Raw genomic sequence first — 26827 nt, 5'->3', positions numbered from 1 at the left:
GATGTAAGATTACAAATGGTGAAGAAATGAATGAGAGATAAAAGCATATTGGTACACTATGCATGGTGATTTAACAAAGGGAAGAAGGAAGACAGGGATAGCTAATACAATTTGTAAATGTTATTTTTAGTTATTGGACTACTTATATTTATAGAGCAGAAGAAAAATTAGTGTGGAGAATGAAATTGAAGACATACACAAGAAAAGTGACTAAGGTCCCAGGGGAAGTAGAAGGTCACAGGTTCGATAGCTGCAAAAGAGCCCTCTGAACAAAGTGGAGGGAGTACTCTTCCTTAGAGACAGGTTTGAAGGGAGAGAAGAATAAAGCATGCAGAAAGGGGTTTAAAACAGCCTCTGGGAAGAATACATGCTCATAAGAAGCAATATGCAAAGTATTCTATTATCTTTACAGCACATTTGCAATGGAGAGCTCACTATATTATTTTGTCAGAAATAAATAAAAGTATTCCATAGTGTTCATTATAGGAAGGAAAAAAATAGTGCTGTGTTCATAAATTCTTCATACATAATTCATCCTGTAATTCTAACAAAATCACTATTTCATTGTAGGATATTTTTAGTTCTAATTATCCAGATTGATTTTAGCAATTATTAAATTCACCATTTCACTTTGTATTTACTGACATAATAATGAAAGGAAAAGAAAACTATCTAAAAACAGAAAAAGTATAATACTTTGCCATTCACAGAAGCTCACAGTGGATTTTCATTACATGGAGGATCAGAATAGAACATGATGTTTACGAAATCACTTGTCAGAGTTAAATCCCAGTGTGTCAGTTTTGTCACATTCTTTTGCTAAAGACCACATTATCCTTAATTCTTAATCCTACCCTGAGCCCAACCACACTTGATCAAATACATACTGCTTTTTCCAATGGAATGTAAAATGGATGGCACATGGGTTCCATATCAATGTATCATCACAATTGGAAGGACAGGCAATCAAAAGAGGAGACTGTACAAGCAACTCCTTCTCACTCCTTTGCTCTAAGTGCCCTTTCCCTCTATTCAGAGGTGCACATTAACAACAGTTTCCTGTGATTCCCCTTATAAATATATTTATTATAGAAAATAACATACTTTCAATTTATTTTCTATTTATTTAAAAATGTTACATATTATTCTGACTAAATTGTTCCTTTACTTTTCACTCAACACTTAGTCACAGAGAAATGTTCATGTCAGTCTATTGTAGTGATTTCCGGTCTTTGAAATTGCTGCAAGGTATTTCATTTATGAATATACCATGCATGTTTACCAAAAAATGGAGTCTCACTGTGGTTTTTCCTTTCTCTTGCCGGTGGGATTGATGGTCTTTTGACATGTCTAAGCGCTTTTTGTATTTCTTTTTCTATGAACTTTGCCTACTTTTATATGGGTTGTTTGTCTTTTTAAAAATGATACAAAGAGCTTGTATGTGTTAGGACATCTATTATTTGTAATCCATGTTGTAAATACTCCTTGCAGCTTGTTCTATATTAGCTCTCTATAATATTCTATATTATTGCTCTTCTCCAGTTTTAGACTATTCTTGGTTTGAAAAAGGGTACTTTTTCATGGTGAATTAGTCTTTGACTATATTGCTGGATTTCATCATGTTTTATCTAGAATTATGGTAGTAATAGATTTTCTGTTATCTTTGTGTGCATGGGAGGTGCTGACTTTTAGGGTTGTGAAACCAGTATTATGAGTATGTTGTTTAAAAAATAACCTAAAAGCGTTTATTCCTTTCAAATGATCTAGAAGAGATAAAATGGAGTGGTAATAATGTTTCTTAAATAGTTGGTAGAATTTCTCAACTGATTTTGAAACTTTTTGTGGAATGGTGAGAGGGTATAGATATTATTTATTTCTATTTTTATAAAATAAATTGCTTCTTTTATCTTTCACAGTTTTAGAAATTTATATTTTTAAGTACACAATTTTTATTGATACAGAATTTTAAGTTCATTTCTATGATGCCACATAGTTTGATTTTTATAATTTCTTTGGCATCTGTGGTTATTTTCCTATTCTCATTTCATGTACTTTCCTTTCCTTTTTTTAATTAGGTAAGTTAATATATTTGGAATTTTAGTTATTCTTTCAAAAACCTAGTTCTGGAACTTTCAATTTATGTGATCTTTCTTTCTTTTTTTTTTTTTCTAATCAGAATGTCCTATTCATGTAGTATGTATTTATCTATCAATTTATGTATTTAATTAATTGTTGATACTATTACAGATGTCCCCCATTTCTCTCCCCTTTTTCTTCCTTCACCAAACCCTTATTGGCCTTCACTATATTGTTGTCTGTGTCCATGGGCTTTGCATATATGCATATATGTTCTTTGGCTGTTCTCATCCCCCACCAACCCCCTCTCTTCTGATTTTTCTTTCTTGTCTTTCTGTATTTCTGTTTTCTTTTGGTTTGGTTTGTTATTTTGTAACTTCTAGAGTTAGATGTTGCCTTAATTAGGGTATACCATGCTGCAATAACAAACCTTGAAATCTGGTGGCCTAACTCAATTAAGCTTCATTACTTATTCACATAAAATTTTATAAAGTCAAGTAGCCTTCTCCAACTTGTACATATGCCCTCTAGACCCATAGTATAAAAGGGCACTGGGCCCAGCAGAAAGAAAATCAGAAGAATGCTCACTATAGCTTAACCGAGTTGGCATGTAAGTGACATAGTCAATTTTACTCACAGCCCATTGGCTGGAACTAGTCACTTGGCCTCAATCAGATTGCAAGAGAGTTAAAAAATATAAGAAAGCTTAAGAAAAATTGATGGCTATTATCTTTGTTATATACTCTTCAGTAATTTACTTTAATGTTTAACAATTTCTTAATGTAGATATAGGTATCTCAATAGTTCTTAAAGCAATTTTTAATCTTTAATAATGCTAGAAATATGTTACATGAATAAAAATCATTTGAGTCTTTACACTTCTTAAAGTTTTATAAATTGAGTTTAATTACATTTAATTTTGGACAAAACTTTTTAATATTATTATTTTTTGTTTTATTCCTTTGAAATAAATGTGACAAACTGCTAGAATCAAAATAAAGAGTGTCTTCATAATTACTGTATTTATGGTACTGTGATGTAGGGGTTTTGTCTTAATTATTTCTATTGTACTTGTTGAAATTTATGAAAGCTAACTGTGACAATTCATGACCATTTAAAAACATTTCATAATCCTTGTAAAAGAAGAATTTTACCTTCCAAGAATAGAGTTATATCTTTATTAGTTTGATTTAAAAATTAGTTATTTAGGCTTGTACAGCTTTCTTTAATTTTTCTTCCACTAATTTTCCATGGGCTAAACCAGCAATTTTTAACCTTTTTCATCTCATGGGACAAATAATCTAATTACTAAAATTTGTGACACACCAAAAAATACATTATATTTTTTTGCCAATTTGATAAAAAATAAATTTAATTTTGATTCACTCACACTAGAAGGCTATTGTCATTTTTTTACTTGATAATCTAAGGGAAAAGGGGTCAGTGCTCCTGACTACAGAATCAGGGGTTGCACGGTTTCAAACTGTTGCACTGCACCAGCGTTCTGCCGCGTACCAGTTGAAAATTGCTGGGCTAAAATAAGTGAATAAAATTTTTGCCCCTAATAACACTTTCTCATTGTGGTTTCCTTAATTTTTGTTGTATAAACTTTGATAGTATGTTATTTAATGTAAAATATTTAAGACTAAAAAACATTGCTGATTATTACATTTTTATCATTAAAATGTGTTTTTCTTAGTTTTATTGATGTTTTATTCTTGTCCTTAAACTTATTTCTCCCATAAAGTCCTATTTTCTAATTGCTCTAATATTTTCCTTAGTAAGACTTTATGTGGAAAAATGTCTTATAGTTTGTATGTCTAAACTATCTGGAATAATATTTTAGCAGTTTATAGAACACTAATCTGAAAGCATTTTTGCTTTACCTTCTAATTACTTCATTACCTTTTGGAATTTCTTAATGCCTCCATCCTCTGATTTTTCTCTCTGGTACATTCAATATTTGATGTTCTATAATTTCAAAATGATATATAGAGGTTTAAGTCTGAATTTGCTTTTTTATGAAGAAGCAAGTTCTTCAATTCATGGAAACCTGTGTGTGTGTGTGTGTGTGTGTGTGTGTGTGTGTGTGTGTGTGTGTGTGTGTTTTCTGTTAGTATCTCTACTCTATCATGGAATTTTTTTTAAGTATCTGTTGTAGCCTTTAACCATGTATTTTGACTAATTATTTATTTATTTATTTATTTACTTATTTGCTATTCTTTCTAAGTGAACCAAATATTATTATTTTATAAATCACTTTCTCTGAGTCCAGTTGAACATTTATTTAAAATTTCACATTGATTTATTTCATTCTCAAATCTAATATGTCTCATTCTCTACCTTTTCCTTTTACAATTATTCTGTTTTCACCTCTCTCTAGTTCTATATTACCTGTGTCTTATCTATGTATTTTTCTTCTTGTTCATTTTAGGAATATTATTTTCTATATTTTTTTCTTTGAGGATCCAAAACATACTTATTTTAATTTTTTTAAGACTTAAATCTCATTTTTATTTAATCTTTTTAAAAAGATTTTATTTATTTATTTTTAGAGAGGGAAGGGAGGGAGAAAGAGAGAGAGAGAGAGAAATCAATGTGTAGTTGCTGGGGTCTGTGGCCTGCAACCCCGGCATGTGCCCTGACTGGGAATCGAACCTGTGATGCTTTGGTTCGCAGCCCACGCTCAATCCACTGAGCTATGCCAGCCAGGCATATTTAATCTTGAGTAAACTATTTTATACTCATTGATTTTGATGGCTTTTTAAAAAATTTTTAGAAAGAAATGAAGGGAGAGAGTGAAAGAGAGACACAAAACATTGGTTGCTTCCTGCATATCCTCTGACTGGAGATTGAACCTTGGTGTAATGGGACGAAGCCCTAACCAACTGAGGTACCTGCCCAGGTCAATGGCTGGTTTCATTACAGATTGTTTTCTTTAGGTATTTTAGAATTTTTGAGTGCAATCTCACCTTGGTTAAAAATATTCAATTTCTCTCTGATTTTGTGTGTGTACTCACCCCCATTGATAAGTATTGCAGCTTTTACTTCAGCCCAAAATTTGTATTTAGTCTCTATATAGGCCAGGAGTTCTCCAGTCTCTCCAGCACACAAGTAGGCAGCAACAATAGTAATTTTTTAAAAATTGTTTTGTTTTGTTTTATTCTTCTTTCAAAAGCAAAGGAGTCCCATTCTGGTTTCTGATTTCCACCAATGAGCCTGGCTCCAGTCACCACCTTCATGTGGGACAATTTTGTGTCCCAGTAACTCACAGACCTGATCACCTATTCATCTCTATGGGCCTTTGTATCCAACCCAAAGAGGCATCTAGATTCAGTGTAGCTCACCATTTTTATTCTTTTTTATATATGTTAATCAGAGATATAGTTTGCTTATTAATAAGGCTATGCATCTCTCATTTTTTTCTGTTATATTTTATTATCACCTCTATGTGTTTTTAGCAGTGGAGACAGGATTCAAAGCATGAGTTAAAAATTCTGTCTTCATATGAATTTCTTTCCTAAATCTTCTTAATGGCATTGAAGTAGTCTATTGTGTGAATGACCTGTAATTATTAATTCACCTATTGGTGGGCAATACATTATTTCTAGTTTTTTGTTAGTAAATAATACTGTATTAAAAATCTTTGTTCATATATTTTATATACTCTAGTTTTTCTTTAAATAAGTTTCTAGACATGGGCAGGATGGGTCACATTTACATTCCTATCAACAGCTGTAGAGTTACTTATCCCATAACCTTTCTATCACTATGTACTACTTAATGTCAGTTTTCATTTTCCAATCTGAAGAGTGGCATTTCTGAATTTCTTTTCCATGAGGAGTGGATTTGAGATTTCTTCCCCTGATTCACTAACTGTAATATAACTATGATCTGCTTCTCTGAATTATGAGAGACCAGAAGTCGGAAAATATAATTCTTGATCAAAGATATATTCTTTGAGAGTAGAAGTTGTTAAATGATAATGGCTGTATTGTACTTAATTTAGTTCCCATTTATTTCTTCATAGCAATAAAGAAACATTAGTGTGTGTGTATATTTTAACACTAATAAGATGGCAAGTTGTGTATAAAATAAAAACTACTTTAACCATTAAATACAAGTTGATTACATTGAAAACTTTTAAATATTCAAGTTGGCATTTAGAAATCTTTGAAAATAAGCCCTGGCTGGCGTAGCTCAGTGGATTAAGTGTGAGCTGTGAACCAAAGCATCACAGATTCGATTCCCAGTCAGGGCACATGCCTGGGTTGCAGGCCACATGCCTGGGTTGCAGGCCACAGCCCCCCAGCAACCACACATTGATGTTTCTGTTTCTCTCTCTTTCTCCCTCCCTTCCCTCTCTAAAAATAAATAAATAAAATCTTTTAAAAAAAGAAAAAATCTTTGAAAATAATTATGAACTCTGATTCAACCTCTTGGGTAGATGAAAGGTCTTTTAGCTTGTAAAAGTGAGAATTTAATTATAGTAAAATTTTAAATATCAAAAAAATTATAGATGTGCAATATTTTTAATGCAATGTTTCTATTTGTAGTTCATTTTAGCGTCTATAATACTCATAAAGGTCTAACATAAATATGCATACTAAATGTAAATTATAAGCCCTGCATAGTTTGATAAACCATGGTTCACTATATTTAAACTACAGATTAAATTAGAAGCAGATGGTTAACATCATGGTTTACATGATGATGTTTACAAATATCTGATATTTTAGTAACAGCATTATTAAGTGGATAGTCTAAATCTTAAATTCCCTCAGAACCCAATTTTCCAAAAACAGCCAGTATATGTGATTAAAATATTGTATCCCCAAAATATGCCACTTTAGCATAAAATTATGCTAATTTATGCTTCAAGTAAGAAGCCTTCTCAAATCGTCCTATATCTGACTAAAAGCTTGAACTTCTAAAAAATGAGGAGTGCTGTAAATCTCTTTCCCAGTGAAGTTTTATAGCCATGAAGAAGATGGAAATCAAGTGCTGAGACAAACCTGCATAAATGTTATTAACCAGTCCTTACCTTGTATCAGTTTTATTATATATTTACCTTCCCACAGTGTATTCCCTAGAAACTCAAAGTCATTTTCCTTTGTGTCTTCACTTCTCTACAAGCTCACTCTTCTTTGCTAAGATACTAAGTAAGTGCAAGTTCTAACCGCCCTTTGGACAGGTTCATCGTTGAGTTCTCCCACTCACATGCATGACACATGTGTTAATAAGCTTCTGGATAATAAACTGGATGGGTTTTTCTTGTTAATATGTCTTTTGTAAGTCTAATCTACAGAGCCCCAGCCAGTGAATCTAAGATGAGTAGAAGAGAACGTTTTTTTCTCCCAATTATATCAGCCATCTGCTTAATATTTCAGATTTTTTTAAGTTGAGTCATATTCAGAGGAAGCTGTTTCATGAATTCATTGCAAAATATCAGCATACACACATAAAATAAATTATAAACATTTGAAATTTTCTATTAACTTTAATTAACCCTGTTATTTATTATTTATGTTTCTTCCTATTTATTATCATCATTGAATGGTAAAACCAATTTTTATTAACATATAGCTTTTAATAATTACTTTGTTATGAGGTGTTTTATAATTTCTTCATGAAGAAATTTCTGCCTGGTTTTATATTTCACCTCTAAATTTGTTAAATATTGATAACATAGTCACTTATTTTTAGGTGAGTATTTTCCATCTCAGTTTATATTTTGCTTTACTATAGTCTTGCCAGTTCTTGATATATTGTTAAAAAACTAAAATAAATGTATATAATTTTGTCTTTCCTTTCTTGTCATCTTCATTAAATTTTATGGTGAGAATTTATTAAGGGAAGAGGAAGGCTGTCCATGGGCTTCATTGTGGGTCTCTTACTGGACACTGAAATTATGGAGTCTGAATCTAGATTGTCTGGTTTAAAATCCCAATTCTGCCATGCTGTTTCTGTGAACAAGCAAGTTAAAACTTCTTTTGACTTTTTCAACTTGAGAAAGTTAAAATCTTCTGTTGGCCTCAGTTTTCTCATTGTGCATTAGCATAATGAAATAAGTTCATGCAGAGAAGATTAATAGAGCTGTGACAGACAAAAAACGTTAGTGATTGTTGTTATATAGAGAATGTGAGCACACCTTTTAGAAGAAATACAAGAATGCATTTTACAAATGGGAGAAATAGTTTGAGGATGGGCTAGAAGGATTCCATATCCAAGAAGCCCAACATAAATGCTGAAACCAATGCTCTGCTTACCTGTACTCCTACAGGAGAACTTGGTCTTGTGATCACACAATCGCAAGGTACCATTGCAGCCTTTTTCATCACTACCATCTTCACAGTCTTTTTCCCCATCACAGCGCCACAGATCAGGAATACAATTTCCATCTGGATGGCACTGAAATTCATGTTCATAACAACCAGCAGGAGCACGGATCTCTTAAGTAGAAATGAGAGAAAAAGAGGTAGAGGGAAGACAGGAGAGAAATTATAATTTTACTTGATAATGTTTTTCTTTCTTTAGGCATTTTAATGATGGTAAAGAGAATATATATTTACTTTTGTATGTTACTTTTTATTTTTATTAAGAAGTATTTAATAGCTATAATATGCTCTAGTGTTTTCAAATTTATTTTAGAAATATTAATAATTAGAAAAAATATTGTTTCTTTTCTCTCACAGAAATTTCAAAGTACCACATACATTAGGAAAAAAGGTTAAGAGCAAGTACAGTAATGTGTAAATACTCTGTTGTGATTTTAATTAATCTCTTACAAATGAGACCTTTGAAGGGCTTTTCTCTTTGACACATGAAAGAGGTTCACATTCTACTTTAAATGCTGGCTTTGGGCCATCTTCTAACATGTCTCTAGATATTTTTTTGAACTCTTATGAGGTAACTAAATAAATAGTAAACATATTCTGGCTAATAAAATCTTTAAAGAATCACATCCAAAAATTTGAAAAACAAACAGACAAATGGCCTCAATAAACACAATATTTTTTTAGGATGTAAGATTTTAAATCTAAAATCACAGTATACACATAAAAACTTAATGATGCACTATACATTCAAAGTCAAGCTATAAATTAATAATACATACAGTGCCCAGGTAACTCCATTTCTTAAAACATGATGTCCAAAATTATAGGTTAAAATATTCAGGTAAGCATAAGCTATTAAGGATAAGGATAATAAAAATGGGTATATACATGTTGCATAGCATATTTGAATAATTTTACTGTGACTGCATGATATTAAATTTTTATTAATATATCATATTGTGAGATATAGTAATTAGCATCTCTAAATTCTGTTGTCAAATGAAGATTTTAGTATATATATTTTTACATACAAAACTTTAATATAACAAGTATAGTTGGGTTCCTGACTTTTTTTTTAATTTAAAGATGTTTAACATCTGTAATATATCAGTCGATACAATATTATAAAGATTCTGAAAATTGACCTGTCTCTGGACTCTACTTCCCAAACATTCCTAGAAAGTAATGATGAAATTAAAAAAGAAAATTAAAATATCTTTGCTAAAGCGAGAAGACATATGAGTAAACCTGTTGGTAGAAAAACAGATGTTCAAATTCAGAGAAAACCTATAGAACTAATATCCAAAAGTAATTACTGTTAAGAACACATAATAATCACACCAAATTTCCAGAGGAGTCACTGAGTTTAGGCTGGCTTTGAAGTTCCTTGCAATACCAGAGACTTTTTTTTCTACTTTCTTAGTCATACAAATTAATTCTGACTTTGGCAAACTCTTGATTAAGCAAAATGAGTGTCTACATATACACAACCAATAAAGGTGGTAGATTCTGTATATTTGGAAAATATATGTGGAATGTGATATAGCAACTTCCCAGTATACTTAATTTAGTCTCTGGATAGTAACTTATTTAACAGTATGGCTTAACCACTGCCATGGTAAAACGTCTTGGAGCTGGTTTCATTTTGCAAAATAGTCATGGAGCTGTAAAGTACAGCATAGAAAGTATAGGCAGTAACAATGTAATACCTACGTACGGTGCCAGGTGGCTACTGAAAATATTAGGGAGAACATTTTGTAAATTATATGATTGTCTAACTACTATGCTGTACACCTAAAACTAGTATAAAATAATACTGATTGTAAATTGTAATTAAAAAAATAAATAAAGATATTGTGAAGCCTTCAAGTCTAGGATCTTTTAAAAGGTAACTTGAAAATTCTATATGATTTCAGTGTTCAGGAAAAAGAAAGGAGAAAATTCAAATAAAGTTCCAAGGCCTATCAGCTTTCTGAGTAATACTATGGTGAAGAAGTCAACTCCAATGAAGCAATGGTCTTAGGTTCTTTTTACTGTTTAACCTTCCTTGAAAACAAAACAAAGCAAACCTTAGCTCAGTTGAATTTTATCACCTGTAGTATGAGCTCAACCAACAACATATAAGGTTGTAATTCAGGTACTTCTCACTCAGATTTCAAACCAAGAGCAATGGGAATAGAGCCTATTGACTTTTTCCCCACCATTTCTAAAATCAGAGAGAAGACTGGTAGCTTACATATTGAATCTGTCCCTCAATATATTCAATTTGGCAAGTACATTCTTAACCATTCAAAAATCTGAATTTTTTTTAAAGATCTGGCTTTTCCAGTTCCTTGAAAAGTAAGAAGATTATTGGGCTAGCATCCTTGCCAAGTAACAAGGCTACCTGCTTACATGGGACTAGACTAAATTGTATTAACAGCTCCCTGTTAAAATAAAAGAAAAGTACACTAATTTCTAGTGCTTTATCCCCCTCAGTGGGCAGTAGGGAAAATGTTCACCATATTTTCTTCTGTTTTTGAATTACTTCTGGAAAGCTGTGGAATATTTTTAGTTCACTCTTGTTTCAATAATGATACTAATTTTATTCTCTTGTAAAAATTAGTTTATCTTCATTATGAGTCATTTTATGGATATTTGTGAATAACTCTCAAACTCATGTTTTTCTCTTTGAAATTGTTTCTCAGAATTTAGAGCTACATTTATAGATCAATTTTCATTATATGTATTCGTTTGACCCAATCTCATCCTCAGATTTATTTATATTACTAGTCTGTATTCTACCTTTTTAAAATCTTGCCTCTTTATAACCTCTAAGGTTTCCAGGTTATGGTTTAAATTATTTCTGGAAATGATCAGAAGGCTGAGTAAATGAATAAACAGAACAGTGATATGCAAGGAAATTTTGAAAAAAAAACAATACCTTATATATCTAAAATTATCTAATTTTGGAAACACTTTATTGGCTTACATGAAATTAAATAGCATATATGTAACAGGGTGCAGCCAAGAGGGGAACCTCAAATAGGGATCTGTAATAAGATCCAGAAGAGCCTGAAGATAATTGGCTCCACACCACAGGGCCACACCTGCCCAGAATCTGGCAGCTGTAGCCAATTGTGAGAGGAGCTGGAAATGGGGCTTCAGAGGAAGATTGGCGCTGGGATTTAAACTGAGACGCGGCAGCCATCGTTTGGGGGGGGGGGGGGCGGGGGGGGGGGACTATGCGCAGCCCTGAAGGAGGAGAACCATGTGCAGCCCTGCAAGAGAGAACCACACAGCTTTAGCAGAGTGAAGACTCCCGCAGCCCTGAGAGGGAGAACCATGCGGCTCTGGCAGAGTGGGGACTCCCGTCGTCCGGGGAGAGACGACCACGTGCCTTTGCCAGAGTAGGGACCCCCGCAGCGTTAAGAGATACCGTACTCTGGACTGGGCAAAGGGGGAAGGAAAGAAGGACTGTGTCTGTTTGTGGGTGCTTTAAGGGACTTTAGGATTTTTGGTAAAGACATTAGGTCCCTACTTTAAGTTTGTATAGCATTAAATAAACGTTTCCTTTCCTTTTCACAAATCTCTGGCATTGAGACACGTCTTTCCTCTGGCGGCGACATAACGGACCTGGGGGCTTCTTTATATCAGCCCCCACCCCTTGTTTGTTCTGTAACATATACACTAAATTTTATACCAATTTCCATTCTTGTACCCATCTTTATTTTTTAGGAACCATGTTACCCCAAAAATGTCAATAAAATGGAAGGAATTCAATTTTTAACTAATTATAGTAAGAGTAATGTTTTGAGCCTTTTAAATATATTTTGTATTTGGTCTCAAAGACCTATTTTTTCTAAATCATGTTCTTCAACCATTAACTCAATGATGTAATAGGAAATTTTTAAGAGGAAGAATATGTAAACTCAGAAATCTAGATAGATTAACCTGATTCAAAAAGAGACTTGCAAAAGGTAAATTATTGCTTTGGAGAAAGGGTTGCTTCTCTTGATTCAGTAGTATGATAACTATACAGTTTATGTACTAGAGTTTTTTGTTTGTTTCTGCTTTTGTATTGTTTTGTTTTAGCTCAATGTTATTTATAGCCGTAAATAAGCTGTGGTCACACGGACCAAAGCAGCAGCTGTGAAGGGAGAGCATATGCTGTTATTGTCTGAGATGTGTTAAAATTATATTTGCATTTTGTTTGCTTTGTTTGGTTCAACTATCTGTGATTCATTTTTTTTCTTTTTAATTTAACCATGTCTAAACCTTTATTTCATACTAGGGGGGCAGCATAAACAATCCAATTGCAATAGTTTTAAAATGAGGCTATAGGCCCTAGCTGGCATAGCTCAGTGGACTGAGTGCGGGCTGTGAACCAAAGTGTCACAGGTTCAATTCCCAGCCAGGGTACATGCTTGGGTTGCAGGCCATAACCCCCAGCAACCACACATTGATGTTTCTCTCTCTGTGTCTCCCTCCCTTCCCTCTCTAAAAAGTGAATAAATAAAAAATCTTTAAAAAAATAAAATGAGGGTATAGTCTGAAAAAGGAAATACAATATATCATTTAAAATATTCTAACCTAAATGGTGATACAATTCTCCTCTTTGTAATGCTCACACAAATTGGTAATTATATACCTCTGGGCCTTGGTTATATTATTCTTCCCAACCTGGATTGCCTTCCTGTTTATGCTTTGTCTATTAATGTCCATAATTTTTTAAAGACTTACTTTACTTAAAAAGAAACTATCTAGGGTTAGGTTTTTTATTCTAGTATCTGTAGATTCCAGAAATTCATGGGTAAGTTTTAAGGATTTATAAAATATAAAAAGTATGCATGGTGCTTTGTGTAAGTCACATTTTTCTTCCTATGGAAGGGACTCACAGATCTTCCCTGACTTCTATGGTAGATTTCAAGAGAAATGCCAAGACAAATTTCACACTTTTTTCTTTATCACCGTTTCATATATATTGCATCTAATTTTGCTTATGTTTCAAATTAATTGTATTAGATGGGACTAAAACCCAGTGAAAAGAGATCACCCATTTGCTCCTATTGAGCTTGATTAAAAATAAATAAATGAGCCCTGGCTTGCATAGCTGAGTGGATTAAGCATGGGCTGCGAACCAAAATGTAGCAGGTTTGATTCCCAGTCAGGGTACATGCCTGGGTTGCAGGCCACAGCCCCCAGCAACGGCACATTGATGTTTCTCTCTCTCTCTTTCTCCCTCCCTTCCCTCTCTAAAAATAAATAAATAAAATCTTAAATAAATAAATAAATAAATAAATAAATAAATGAAACTGGTTATTGACATCCTCCTATTTCACAGAAACAGAAATTATAAAACAACTATTTTTTGTAAATGTCCAAACAGCCTTTTAAAAATGTTTTTAATATTTTTCAATTACATTTACATTCAATACAATATGATTTTGTATTAGTTTCAGGTATACAGTATAGAGGTTAGACAATCATATACTTTACAAAATGCTCCCCTTCATATTTCCATACCCACCTGGTACCATACATAGTTATTATAATATTATTGACTATATTCCCTATGTTGTACTTTATATCCCTATAACTATTTTGTTACTACCAATCTGTCCTTCTCAACCCTCTCACCATTTTCATATAGTCCTTTCCTCGCTTCTGGCAATCATCAGTTTGTACTCTGTTTCTCTGAATCTGTTTCTGTTTCACTCGTTCATTTATATTGTTCTTTAGATTCCACGTATAAGTGAAATAATGCGGCATTTGTCTTTCTCTGACTGACTTATTTCACTTAGCATAAAAATCTTCAGTTCCAACCATGCTGCTGCAAATGCTAAGATTCCATCCTTTTACAAAACAATTGACTGTAATTATATTGATTACAAGTAGTAGAGATGAGATTTGAGCTGACATAAACTTCAGAGCCTACTTTCTCTACCACAGTACTATTATTACCTTCTTGTAAGGCCTTTCTCATGTAGAGGCTCAAGAATGAAAAAAAAAGTATATATAAAAATCAAAAGTGCTTATAGACTCATTTATTTTTATAGTAAAATTAATGCTATTTGGCTTATTTTTTCTCTAATGATATTTAATATTTATTTTATTCTGTTGTAATATTGTAAGGTAATGGTAAAATTTGTTTTTTAATGAAAAACATCTCAATAAATTGCAAGTTTCATGAGGCAGTCTACCCTCTTTGGGGTTGTTTTTTTCTATTGGTTGCAAACCAGGAAAGAAGAAAGATCTCAAGAATCAGAAAAATTAAGTAATGTTACCCATAATTACACATCTATTTAGTATCAAAGAGATGCCAACTTCATTCCAGAATCTTTAAAGAGTATATTGGCCTCAAGGATACCTTCATTTGCTCTTTAAACAAATATTTATTACAATGTGCCAAGCATTTTTCCAAGTGCTAGGACAGAACAGTGAATAAGAGAGAAACTTTACTGCTCTCACGGAACTTAGCCAAGGGGAGAAGGAAGCATGTAGTCATTTGACACATAATTATAGAAGCACATGAACCAGCTTAGTCCATAAAGCAGTAAATGCTAAGAAGAAAATTGATCAGAGGAGTGCTACAGAGGAAGGCACATGCATCACCTCTGATCACAGTTCATTGCCTAAATCTGGTCATATTGGGTGGGGCCCCATCATGTTGGCCCCACCAAACCACAGACTTCTAGCAAGTACAGTGCTGTGTTCCAAGAAAAGGGGAGAAATGTAAGTATTTTGGGAACTTCCTTGATGACTACCTTAAGAGGTGACTTGTGCATCAGGGACACAGTGACAAGGGTGATTAGAGAAGTCTCTCTGAGAAGGGCCTACCTGAGGTGAGAACAAAATGAAGGAAAAGAATCGTCCATGCAAGTTAAGGTAGAGAACAGAGTATACAGAGGGAAATGCAGTGTTTTTACAGAAAGAGGAGGAAGTGAATGACTGTGCATGAATAAAAATAAATCTGAGAGTATGCAGTGGCTGGATCTTGTAGGGCTCTGTCAACAGATATGGAAAAATGAGTTCAACAGGTACTTGTCTATTGAAGATTTTGATACACAAGATTAGTGATGCAATTTAATCTATATTATTATATGTCAATGGTTATTATTTAAAAAATAAAGATGATGACAATTGAATGGAAGTAGAAAATGGCTTTTGCTGGAATGCAGGAGAAAATTAAAAGCTATAGTGTTTGACTTTTGAAAAGATCATAAAATAGTGGGTATAAAGTGAAGTGTGTGATGCACTCAGTTACAAAGGAATGTTCTAAGTGCTTTGATAGGAGAGAGCCCCCCGAAAACATGCACAAAGAAAAACTAACCATGGGGACATGGGGATTTCAGAGGAGGCATTCTTATGAACAAAGTTGACAACAGTCATACAATTTTCTGTGGTATGTGATGAGAAGAGAGGATAGACAGAAAAGTAAAAGTGGGCAATGGCTGGACTCTGACTTGCCTTGTATGCTAGGATAAATGGTTTGGTTTTAACCTCAAACCCACTGGGGGCCCAGAAAGGCCTTCAGTGTGATTCTGGTATATTCAGATATGCAGTTTATATAGGTCACTTTGGGAGTATTTAAACCATAAATAGGGAACATAATCTCTAAGATTCCTTAGATTTATAAGGGGTTTTACATATATGCATCTATTTCATGCAGTTGAATGAACACTCCAGGTTTACAGTAAAGTCAGGTAGACTATCACACACATACACTTTGATATTTCTTCCCTTCCCTCTTTTCACCCCACCCCCTCACAATAAATTAAAAATACCTTAAACCTATTTCTTCATGTCTGTTAGATTTAGGTATATATTGCTGTTTAGAAATGTTATCCTCCTTTGCCAGAAAACAGAAAAACACTATGGAGTTGTTTTCCTGTTAACTTTGCCAGATGAAATCGTCTTTTGTTAACAGGTGTTGATTTCCCCCTGGATGATAAGCTGCATTTCTCTGAGGAGCCTGTGATGACCATTCCAACTCAGGTTCCAGGCCTGTGTGGTTCCCTAGAGCCCCAGCTGCTTAAGCTTCAGGGCTTGGCACACAATCTGTCTTTATAACATGGTTTGTCCCAGTAGAGTGTTAAAATGATGACTATGTTTATATGTATGTGCTCATGCTGTTTTACTGTTATGTTTTCATGTTGCTGATGCTGGTTATATTTTAAACTAATGCAATGTTATTGTACTTTTGCCCTGAAGCTATTTAAATCAAGCATACAATTTGGGGGATCTAGTAAATAAATGAACGTAGAGCCCTGGAGGAAAACCAATGGTGGAATCTATCTCAATATTTAAATGAATTCATTCGGATTAAATATTTGCAGTTAAAAGACTAGCAACTGTACAGGGACAAAATGGTTTTATCCTAAAGTTAAAAATAGTGAAAATCAGGATTGTAAAAATTAAATTTATACTGTGTTTTTTAATAGTCAGAATATATTGTATTTTATAAGGAATGTGAAAGCCCTTTTGAGAAAATAATTAATAATGATACAGCAAATTTAATGAATTATTTAAATTATAAAACAAATATGGGGGAAATACTTCTGAAAATTGTTTCAGTGGAGTTTATACTTGAACTTATCATTCATCATAAAATGCTTTGAAAAGTAAAAAGGACTGTGTATGGCATGTGCACAAAGCTTCATGCATTTCCTATAGTCATCGTGTGTCAGTCCTTGCCCAGTTCCTAGCGTTTTAATGAATTGCTATTTATTAATAACTTCTGCACCTGTAGCAGCTGTTTGATTCAGATTTCTAGATAGTCCTCTCCTGTCCTGGAACTACTGAGAATCAGTTTGGCAGCACATCAATAGTTACTTCATTTACCAAAAAGGTATGCATACAGTGTTGGCCTACTTCTGTCCCAGGAGACCCTTAACACTCCCAGAAGGAAGCTAGAATATCCCTGGTTTCTAAAAATACTTAGGAGAGTGGTCCTTATTAAAACCTACCTTAGCCCTTGAGCTGCCTGGCTAAAGGCTATGTTGGAGTGAATGGGGGTATATTGTCCTGCTCTTCTCCATGAGATGTGGAAGGGACTCCTCAGGGGCTGCTGCTGCCTACCTAATGGTATATAATCTCAGCTGTGAATTGACAGTGGAGTCAAGCCTGGGGCCTCTTTCTTAAATCAACTTGTTCCATTGGACTCCCAAGTACTCGCAGGTCATTTAGGTTTTAGATGTCATATATCCTGATTATTGTTCTCACTTTCCCTCCCTTCTTCTCACCTCAGCATATGACCAATGGCATGTGTTTTTGGGTTTTTATAATTTATTCAAACATTTTTTTTTTATCCCCAGGTACTGCCTTTACCAGGGATTATCCTGATTTAAATGTTTTATGGGACTATCAAAACCATTTATAAGTACATGGGACTTAATGATAAATTTAATAATAAAACAGACACAGATTTCAAATTTTAAACATTTACTCTCTGGGTAAGTTATAGAAGTTAAAGATAAGGAAATGGAAAATAGTATGTGGATACCTAAGCACAAATTCAATTATATTAGCACAAAAATGTTTTTGGTGTTAAAAACACATAGACATGTAGACACCCAAAAATATATTGGAAAAAGTTCTAATTCAGCATATTAAATATCCCCCAGTAAGGTAAAATATTGACATGAAAACTATGAAACTAATAAAGCAATATTTAGTTCATTAAAATTTTAAGCTTCTATATCTGGAACTCTACCATGAGTACTTCATTTAGAATTTAATGTGTTGTGGGAATGACAAAATTCTATATTATTTAAATACAAGTAAGTGGAAAAAATTAATCTATTAAACTAGCTAGAATTGAGAAATCTGCTTTTCTTCACACTGTTAAAATTAAGCAATCTCCTTAACAGATATATTAGATGTCAAATATTAAATAAACATATTACAGTGTGGATATTTCCTATTTGGAATTTATATCTTGCCTTATCGATATCAAATATTTGATAGCAAGTATCAAATATTTATTAGAAAAAAGTTTAAGACAATGTTATTTAATTGGATATTTTAAAATAATGTAGGGCATTATTATGAAGAAAGACTATGTATAACCACATACTTATGAGCTATATATTTGATGGAGGGCCAAGGAATGCCATTTAAAATTATTAATGGTTTATGTGCTCTTTCATTGGCCTTTTCTTTTCCCCATTTTTTTTAACTTTGTATCATAATATTTTGATGGTCTATAAAATAAGGGCATCTAGGTTTACTAAAGGATATAGCTTCTTTAGAATGTGTCTCCACCAGTTTCATAGATAAAGGGTCAGCTATCTATGACTTGCACACTAATTCTGGTCCATTAACTATTTTTGTAAATAAAATTTTATTGTAATGCAGCAATAATCATTTGCAGCTATATAATCACTTGTAATCATCTATATTGTGGTTTTTGTGTTCTAAAACAGTGGAATTGGGTAGATGCAACAGGTAAAACCTAAAATATTTATTATCTGCCCCATTATAGGGAGTAATTGTCAATACCTGTGTAGAATGTTCTCAATTCTGTTTATGATTCACAGACATCTGTTCAAGTGCAGACATATCAAAAATAACAGCATCTTCTGATATCAATAAGTATTCCATGCCAGGAAGGTGATGGAAGTTTAAATGGATTATTTTGTGCACCAAAATTATTTGGGAAGAGGTTTTGGATGCAAATATTAACAATTAATTTTCCTTGGGAACCCCATGGTGCACAAATGCCAACATCAAACCGAAATGATTTCCCTAACAAAATGTGAATGAATATCATCAGTGCTTGCAGGAATAGAATAAATATCTAAGTGAAGATTCAGTTGATAATTGACATAAATCAGTAAATGAAGGCTTACAGTTCAAATAGGCTCTGAAAGTGAACTACCATTTCTATAGGAAAATGGCAAAGTTTTATCCCATTGCTTATTTCTTTACTCTCACAAAAGCATAAGCACTATTCAATTATTGATAAGTGAATTAATTATTTTTTAGATTTTCCGTGCCCTTTGTCTCTTTTCTGTTTATTTTTTTTTAATTTTGTGCTAAATATTTAGAGTCCTACTCTTTCACTGATCATTAACTACAACTGGAGGTTGGGGAATCAGAATTTAAACACTATAAAGATTAATTCATTCTTGCCATTATTTTTGGGCTTCATTAAAAGAGCAGAAAACAGGCTGAGTTTCTTCATTTTAATGAGGTCTTTTACCTATTAACTTTAGCTATCAAGTACAACTTTTATAAAAACAAGAACTGTTATGTTACTCTATTTAGGGTCAAGGTACCTAATTATTGTCTTAGTAGAAAAGCTAAATTTATCTATAAATAAGTGTGGATCTATTACTAACTTTCTGTGCAGTAAAGATGAGAATAATTAATGTCTTTCTTCCTGTTTTCATGAGCCATCTCCTAATATTTTCTTTTAAAATATTTGTAATTACCTGATTCCCTTTCATTTATCCTGACCATCACATTGCTAGAAATTTTATAAACTCTCCAAAAAAGTTTTATTTGATTTTATTTGTATTGCTGTAAAAGTTGGTTGCTGTTGCAAGGTTAAAATACCTTCAAGAAGCTATTTTGTTCTGAAAAACACAAAGAGGCTTCCCATGGATAAATTCCATTAACAATTAACATTGTTTTGATATTTCAGTATTAACATTTCTTAAGGAAAATAATCAGTGAGAGAATAAGTTTAATCCAGATAATTTGTATCATATTAAAAATAGATATTATATTTTTATAAAATTAGATGGAGTTTAAATTTGCTTTTAAATTGCATTTTGTCAGAAAATAATCTGTACTTTTATTACAAGAGAATAGTTTTTAAAAATTAAGACAGAAGATTAAATTATTTACTGAGTCCATAATATAATTTGCTAATTTTCCCAAATTCAAAGACAATAATTTATTCTCAATAAAATTGAGTGACTAAAAAATAATTGTAGTTTTTTATTTGATTGTGTGTTTTAGCAAATATGAATTGAAAGTATCTTCATTATATTTTCATGAGGAAAAACAAAACAGATGGCTGTGTTTAACTGTGTACAGTATTTATTGGTATTGATTAGGATTAATCTGTGCTGCTGAAAACCATGGTGGTTCAGCTGAGATAAGATGTGAAATACACCAGAAGACAAAAGATGTTGGTTTGAATTTCCATTATCTCCATGCTTAAATGTGTAACCTAAGTCTTCAGCTACAGATCACATTTTCATACCTGCACTTCTATGAGTGGATTCAACCTCCCTAAGGAGGATATTGTCTCTTTTTTGGTTGGCAACACTGTCAGACCTCACTGGATTTTCCACAAAGAACTTGGCATAATTACTTGATTCCAAGATCCCTACCAAAGACACCTTTATGGATCAAAGGTCTCAGTTCCAACGTCTCTAACACAAAGCTTTATCGGCACCTTCTAGCATGCAGCATGATGTTTTTGTTATATAAGGATAATTGTATCTAGCTGAGTTCTGTTACTTGTCTGCACAATAAAATAACTGAACTAAATTATTTTAAAATTTTCTTCCAGTTCCCTATATTTTCTGAGTCTATGAGGTAAAACTTTTATGGCAGACAAATATATTATTTGGGTGACTTAAGAAATTTCTTGTGTGGGGATGTCCACTGCTATTCCAATGACAAAGCTCCAGAATCCAATTTATCAGGGAGACTTCTGGAAGGGAAAAGAAAATAAAAAGAAAAAAAAAAGAGAGAGAGAGATTTACTGTGATTATTTAAGGCAAAGGCCCAGGTTCCTTGTAGTGACATTTGGGAAGTTTCATTAATGCCCTGAAGTAAGTAGAAAAATCTTTCTTTTCTCATAAAGGAAAATTGAGTGTATAATTGAGAGCAAGGTAGTAATTATTTGGGAATCATGTAGATGTTATTTCATAGAGAATTAGGAAAAATGTTCAACTCAGTATCTGCAAAAGCAGATAGATATCTTGATGCAGGGATAAAGAGCAGACCTTAGTTTGAAACTCCAACTGTATAATTCTGGGCAAGCATTTTAATTCAATCTTCATTGTCAGGATAAAATGGAGTAACAAATGTAAGGTGTCTGGCAATTAATGAGTCATCAACATATGCTAACTCCCCTCTTTTCTCCCAATATTGTCACTAATGGAACCTACTCAATAACACTGTCTGTTTAATAATAGATACAAAATAGATTTAAACTTTTCCTATCTTTCTGGAATACACTATCAGGCAGAAAAGCCTTAAACAGAATTATAAAAGATACGGAAGACATCCTATTTTATTTTATTAAATAATAGACTGAAATTAAAATATTTATTCAATAAATGAAAGAAATTATATTACCTTAATGTAATGTAATACATTAATGGATTTAATGTAATTAATTATGTAATACAATATGTAATTACATTACATACATGAGTAGATCAATGCACATAGGTCTTGTACATCTTCATGAAAATAAACTTCAGGATTTGGAGGGAAAGTGGGGAAACAGATAAAAGTTACAAGACAAATAAGACAAAACAAATGAGGGTTGAATTCTGTTAGTAAAACCAACATCTGTTGGTCAAGAGAGAAACTCTTTCACTCAATAATTATTTACAGAGCCTTCACCATGCATCTAATGTTGTTATTGATCAGGAAACTACAAAGTTAACATAAAGTTATTCTAGTTTCCTTCTTAAATTTGAGAATAAGCACGTAGTGAGATGAAATATGAATGAATGAATGGTGAATGGATTAGGACAAACTCCAAAAGGAAAGTAGAGGTTTCCAAACCAGAAGCGAAGTTGAGAGTATATGCAGACAGACAGGAGCATGTGTGAGTATGCATATTAATAATGTTATGCGCATAACAGCCTCATGGACTAGGGAACTTGTTAAAAATTATCCTTAATAAATCAAAATTGAAAATTCATACATACTTAACTTTAAATTTGCAATTAATTTGTATTCAGAATATAAATAAATACAAGTTTGCATATAAGCATGACCTGGTTCATGCACGTAGAGCACTAGGCAATAAACATTCTCTTTTCAGATAGCCAAATGAAAGGCATTAAAGACAATGACCATGAATCTTTACTTACTTCAAAATAAATAAAAATCCAGTTTTTTGAGGGATATTTAAGTTCTATTTAGAATTTATTACAAAATTTGGGCAAAAATCTATTTTAGAGAAAACTTGTTTCCTTCCATCAAGTCCATGCTGAAGCTATTTGTATACATTTGTACAGCAATTTCAGAATGAAATCGACTAGAAGGAGTAACTGTCTAATGGTATGAATAACCTTCATACATTTACCTCAGAAATGCTTATTTTAGGGTGAGATATAGTTGAGACTGTTCCCAAAGAGTATAAGAATGAAAATTTACATAGTTCAAGTGAATTAAACTATCAACGATAAGATTAATTCTATATGATTGTATTGTATAGATGTGACATGTATCCAGAGATTTCTTTTTAACATTCCAGCCAGAGAGGTACTTGTAAGAAAAGACTAAACTCTTGTTTTAACTTTATTACTGATGTCCCTACAAGTAAAATAATCTTTTCACAACACCTTTCAGTACTTTAAGAAACAGCCAGTACTACAGCTACAGAGGAATTTCCCTCATAACAAGCTTTTGGGGGACCAGCCTCACTTATTTTCCACATGGAAAACTATTTACATGGTAGATTTACAGATGGGTCCCTATGGAGAAACACAGGAATCAAAGGATTCAGAATCAAAAAGAAGCCAGAGCTAAATTAATAATAAGCAGGCATTTAAATGGAGGAAGAAATCAGTTTGCTGTTGATTGCATTTTTATTCCTCTGTTGCTCATAGTGTATGTGCACACCCACAAAAGTTATTATGACAATAAAGCACTTTCTAGAGATATTGCATCTGTTTTGCCCTTCAAGGGAGTGTGGCAGTGAGAGGAAAAGAGCAGCATGACATTGAGAGGGAAGGGATGAGTATGTATTCATCTAGGAGGGAACATTTTCTATTTATTAATCATATTGATGATGAAACAAGTTAGGATCACTAAAGAAATTTTTTGAAAATGGTTTCAGAGAAAACATGAATTGAACTTCCAAATTTTCCTAAAATGGAGATTATATACAGAATATTCCATTTCCTAGTTTCTTCTGCTCCCTTACTATTAAGAGTTAATTCAAGAGTATTTCTACCCTTCTGAAAACAACTTGAGTTGAGAAAAACTACACCATATGCTCTGCTTAGCCAGGCAGTGTGAAGCACAGTCCTGAGCAATTATGTGGTGGATTTGATCAGTTTTGACAGCCAATCTTGAAACTCAAGCCAAAATGTCCTGTTCTTTCTTCTGCAGCAGGTTTGGGGACTGAATTATTACATGACTAATTGCATCAAATTTCTACTTTACCTTGGCAATGGCCTCACAAACTCTGCCTGTTACAAAATGACTTTTCTGATCAGCTTAAACAATTCTATGTGTCCTAGTTATTTTATAACATCAATGTCAGAATATATAATCAAAATAATGATGGATAAAAGTATTTAAATGCCTTTTTTGAAATACTTTGGATTGCCTTGCACCAAAATCATCCTAGATTATTACTTTTCTTCAATTATGTAACTTGTATTTGCCAAGTATGGTATTTGATTAGGGAATCCTAGTACATATTTTAATCTAATAAATATAAATTAGTTCAGGAAGTTCTCCTCATTCTTTGCTTGAAACATGTCCAAGAATCATGTAGATTATCTGGATCATTTCCTTAGAGTATTGCCATTATCATATAAAAATGCATAGTGTCCACATTGACAGTATATCATTTACAATGACATATTAGTGAAATTGAAATGCTCTGAAGATGAAGCCCATTAACATTAAATAGTCAATGATTCTATAATAATTCAACCCCCAAAAGTTCTCTAAAGAGATTGAAAGGGGTGTGCCACCTGCTTTGGATGCTCATAAGGCTAACACAATCTCTCCACAACTTCTTCAGATGTGCTAAGCATTTTAACTTAGACATAAATAGACATTGAAAAGATGGATGGGATTTTAATTCTGAGGTGAAAGTAAATTAACTTTGGGACAATTTATCTTTTACAGCATATTATGGGGCAGTGCCAGCAGGCCACAGGTGCATACCTCATGAGGAGACTTAAAAGACATCTGTGAGGTAGGGGAAATGCAGTTTATACTGGAAATGTAACTTAGCAATGAAATGTCAACCATACCCTAGATGAATGCTGCAAATATGCAAAGAAAAAAAGAAATATATTTTTGCATTCTTTTTCTTCTTCCATCCAAGATTAATGATAAACAAAAAAGTTCTCGCTCATATATTCTAGTGAAACACCTAATTTGAGAGAAAAAAGAATAGAAGAATGAGATGAAGAGGAGAGAAGACAAACAGAATCATGTCAGAGAAAACACTTCTGAAACATTCTCTTTTATAATTTGTCAAATATTTACAAAAGACAAATATATCTCATGGAAAACACTTTGAAAATTATTCCTTTTTTTGAGATTGTACAATATATGGCTCCCCAAGCACTACCACTTAGATAAATCACTTGATTACTTGTCTGTGTACATGCTAGATTTTAGAAACCAAACAGGGAGTGTGTTTTTTTCATCCTTTTGTCCATTGTTTCTGTCCAAGTATAGTACCTGGCACACAAAAAGTCCTCAATAAATATTTGTGGAAGAAATGAAAGAATGAATAATGTCCTACTTAAAAAGATGTTATTGATTGGGTAAGTGTTTAACAGTCTAATAATTTTCTGTTATATTTCCAACATGATTTATAATTTATTAATTTTTCCTCATTACTCAGCACATTTTACAAAGTAACTCTTACCAAAGACAGGGTCCAGCTGCCCCTGGATTTTCTGAGAACCATGGTCATGGAATTTTTCCTCTCAGCTTGCTTTCCAGAAAGTCCATCACTCAGAATATATCACAATTTAATAGGGTATTAACTCTAAACTTATGGAAACACAATGGGTGTGAAAACAAAAGGAAAGTTATATCTGTATTATTTTTTCCCTTTCTCTTTGTGATAGATTTGAACTTTGGTCATTTTTAAGTTGGAAGGAGGCTAAAGTGTAGTAAGTACAGCATCTAATGAAGGTAAAGCATTAATGAAAGTAAGGAGCAAAGATCACAGAAGAAGGTATCAAAGTGTAAGGAGATATTAAAGTGAGAAACCAGAAAAAGGAAGAGTGAAGCTAAAGAGATCAGCAAATTATTTTATACAGTTTCACATGTATATCTTTTTTCTGATGAGCAACATATTTTTATGTAATAGTCACTCTGAAATACTCCAAATACAATTTAACAATTTGAAATGTGTTTTCATAGCTACACAAAGTTACTAACCTTTGGCACAATTGATTTGGGTCTCATCACTGAAGTCCCCACAGTCATTGTCACCATCACAGGCCCAATGGCCTGGGATACATCTGCCACTGGAGCATCTGAACTGATTATCAAGGCAGGAGTGAGCACAGCCAACTTCATCACTACCGTCCCCACAGTCGTCATCTGGAAAGAAGCCTCAACATAAATGTAGGGAAACCGACCCAGGGAGAAGTGTTTCCTTATAAAAATCAGGGTTTTTCTTCTACATACAGAATTTTCTTGTGTTATTGAAAAAGGAATGCCAAATTGGTGAGCAACATTTCCTATGAACGATGGGAGAATTATTTTCTTCTTTATACTGTTTCATTTCTGATTTGACATCAGCTACAAAACTAAAGGGAAAAAAACCTTGAATATTGAAGCTTAATTTCTATTTCACTCAGAACTGACTAACCACTAACTGAATGAATCTATGTAGCATGAAATAATTATAAAGTGAGAGGATGATTGGGACCATAAGAATTTCATGAAATGATATAGCTCATAACATAATTATTTTGTAAAATTATTATTTTGAACTACAATATCTATGTGGCAGAATTTATCAGTATATCTTCAGTTTAGTCCCTCATCCCCCATTCTCTACTATAAGGGCCACTGTGTCCCTTTCCCCCACTGGCTCCTAAATATGTATTCATACTGGAAAATTGTTGCATACTATCATTAGCAATGATTTATGTTCTTTATAAACAATGATTGCAGAAGGGAAGGGAGAGGAATATGAAGTAGAAATAGATTACATTGAAATCAATGGCTGAGAAAGCATCAATTTATATCTAATTCATTTATCTGTATTTGGCATAAGTTGCCATAAAAATAACATTGAATACAAGAAAAAAATACATTTGAACATAAAAAGCAAGGTGACAGAATAGAGACCATCTGGATAATTATATAGTAATTTATAAACTACTCCATCACGGGTTATAGAGCATTTTTCATAAATATTTTGAGGAACATGAATGGTCCAAGTCATTTCCTCAACTGTCCCCTTTTACCTCATTGTCTGTAGATTAGACTGTATTCAGCACAGTATCTGAAAGCAAATC

The 26827-nt window shown here is 32.9% G+C and overlaps 1 protein-coding gene across 1 annotated transcript in view; it reads right to left on the bottom strand.

Annotated features, from left to right (window-relative positions):
* The window catches only part of LRP1B (LDL receptor related protein 1B), a 1811620-nt gene that overhangs the window by 661218 nt on the left and 1123575 nt on the right, over positions 1–26827 (bottom strand). Inside the window, exons 20-22 of the mRNA XM_045853515.1 lie at positions 25737–25901; positions 20806–20808; positions 8346–8528 (exon numbers count right to left, since the gene is read on the bottom strand). Of these exons, the coding sequence (XP_045709471.1) occupies positions 8346–8528; positions 20806–20808; positions 25737–25901 (351 nt within the window). The remainder of the gene's footprint in view (positions 1–8345; positions 8529–20805; positions 20809–25736; positions 25902–26827) is intronic.

This window comes from Phyllostomus hastatus, unplaced genomic scaffold (assembly GCF_019186645.2).
Source record: "Phyllostomus hastatus isolate PE091 unplaced genomic scaffold, TTU_PhHast_1.1 phas_contig_1, whole genome shotgun sequence".
Taxonomy (NCBI): Eukaryota; Metazoa; Chordata; class Mammalia; order Chiroptera; family Phyllostomidae; genus Phyllostomus; species Phyllostomus hastatus.
Note: the sequence above shows the minus strand (reverse complement) of the source record. Positions and strands in the feature narration are given on the sequence as shown.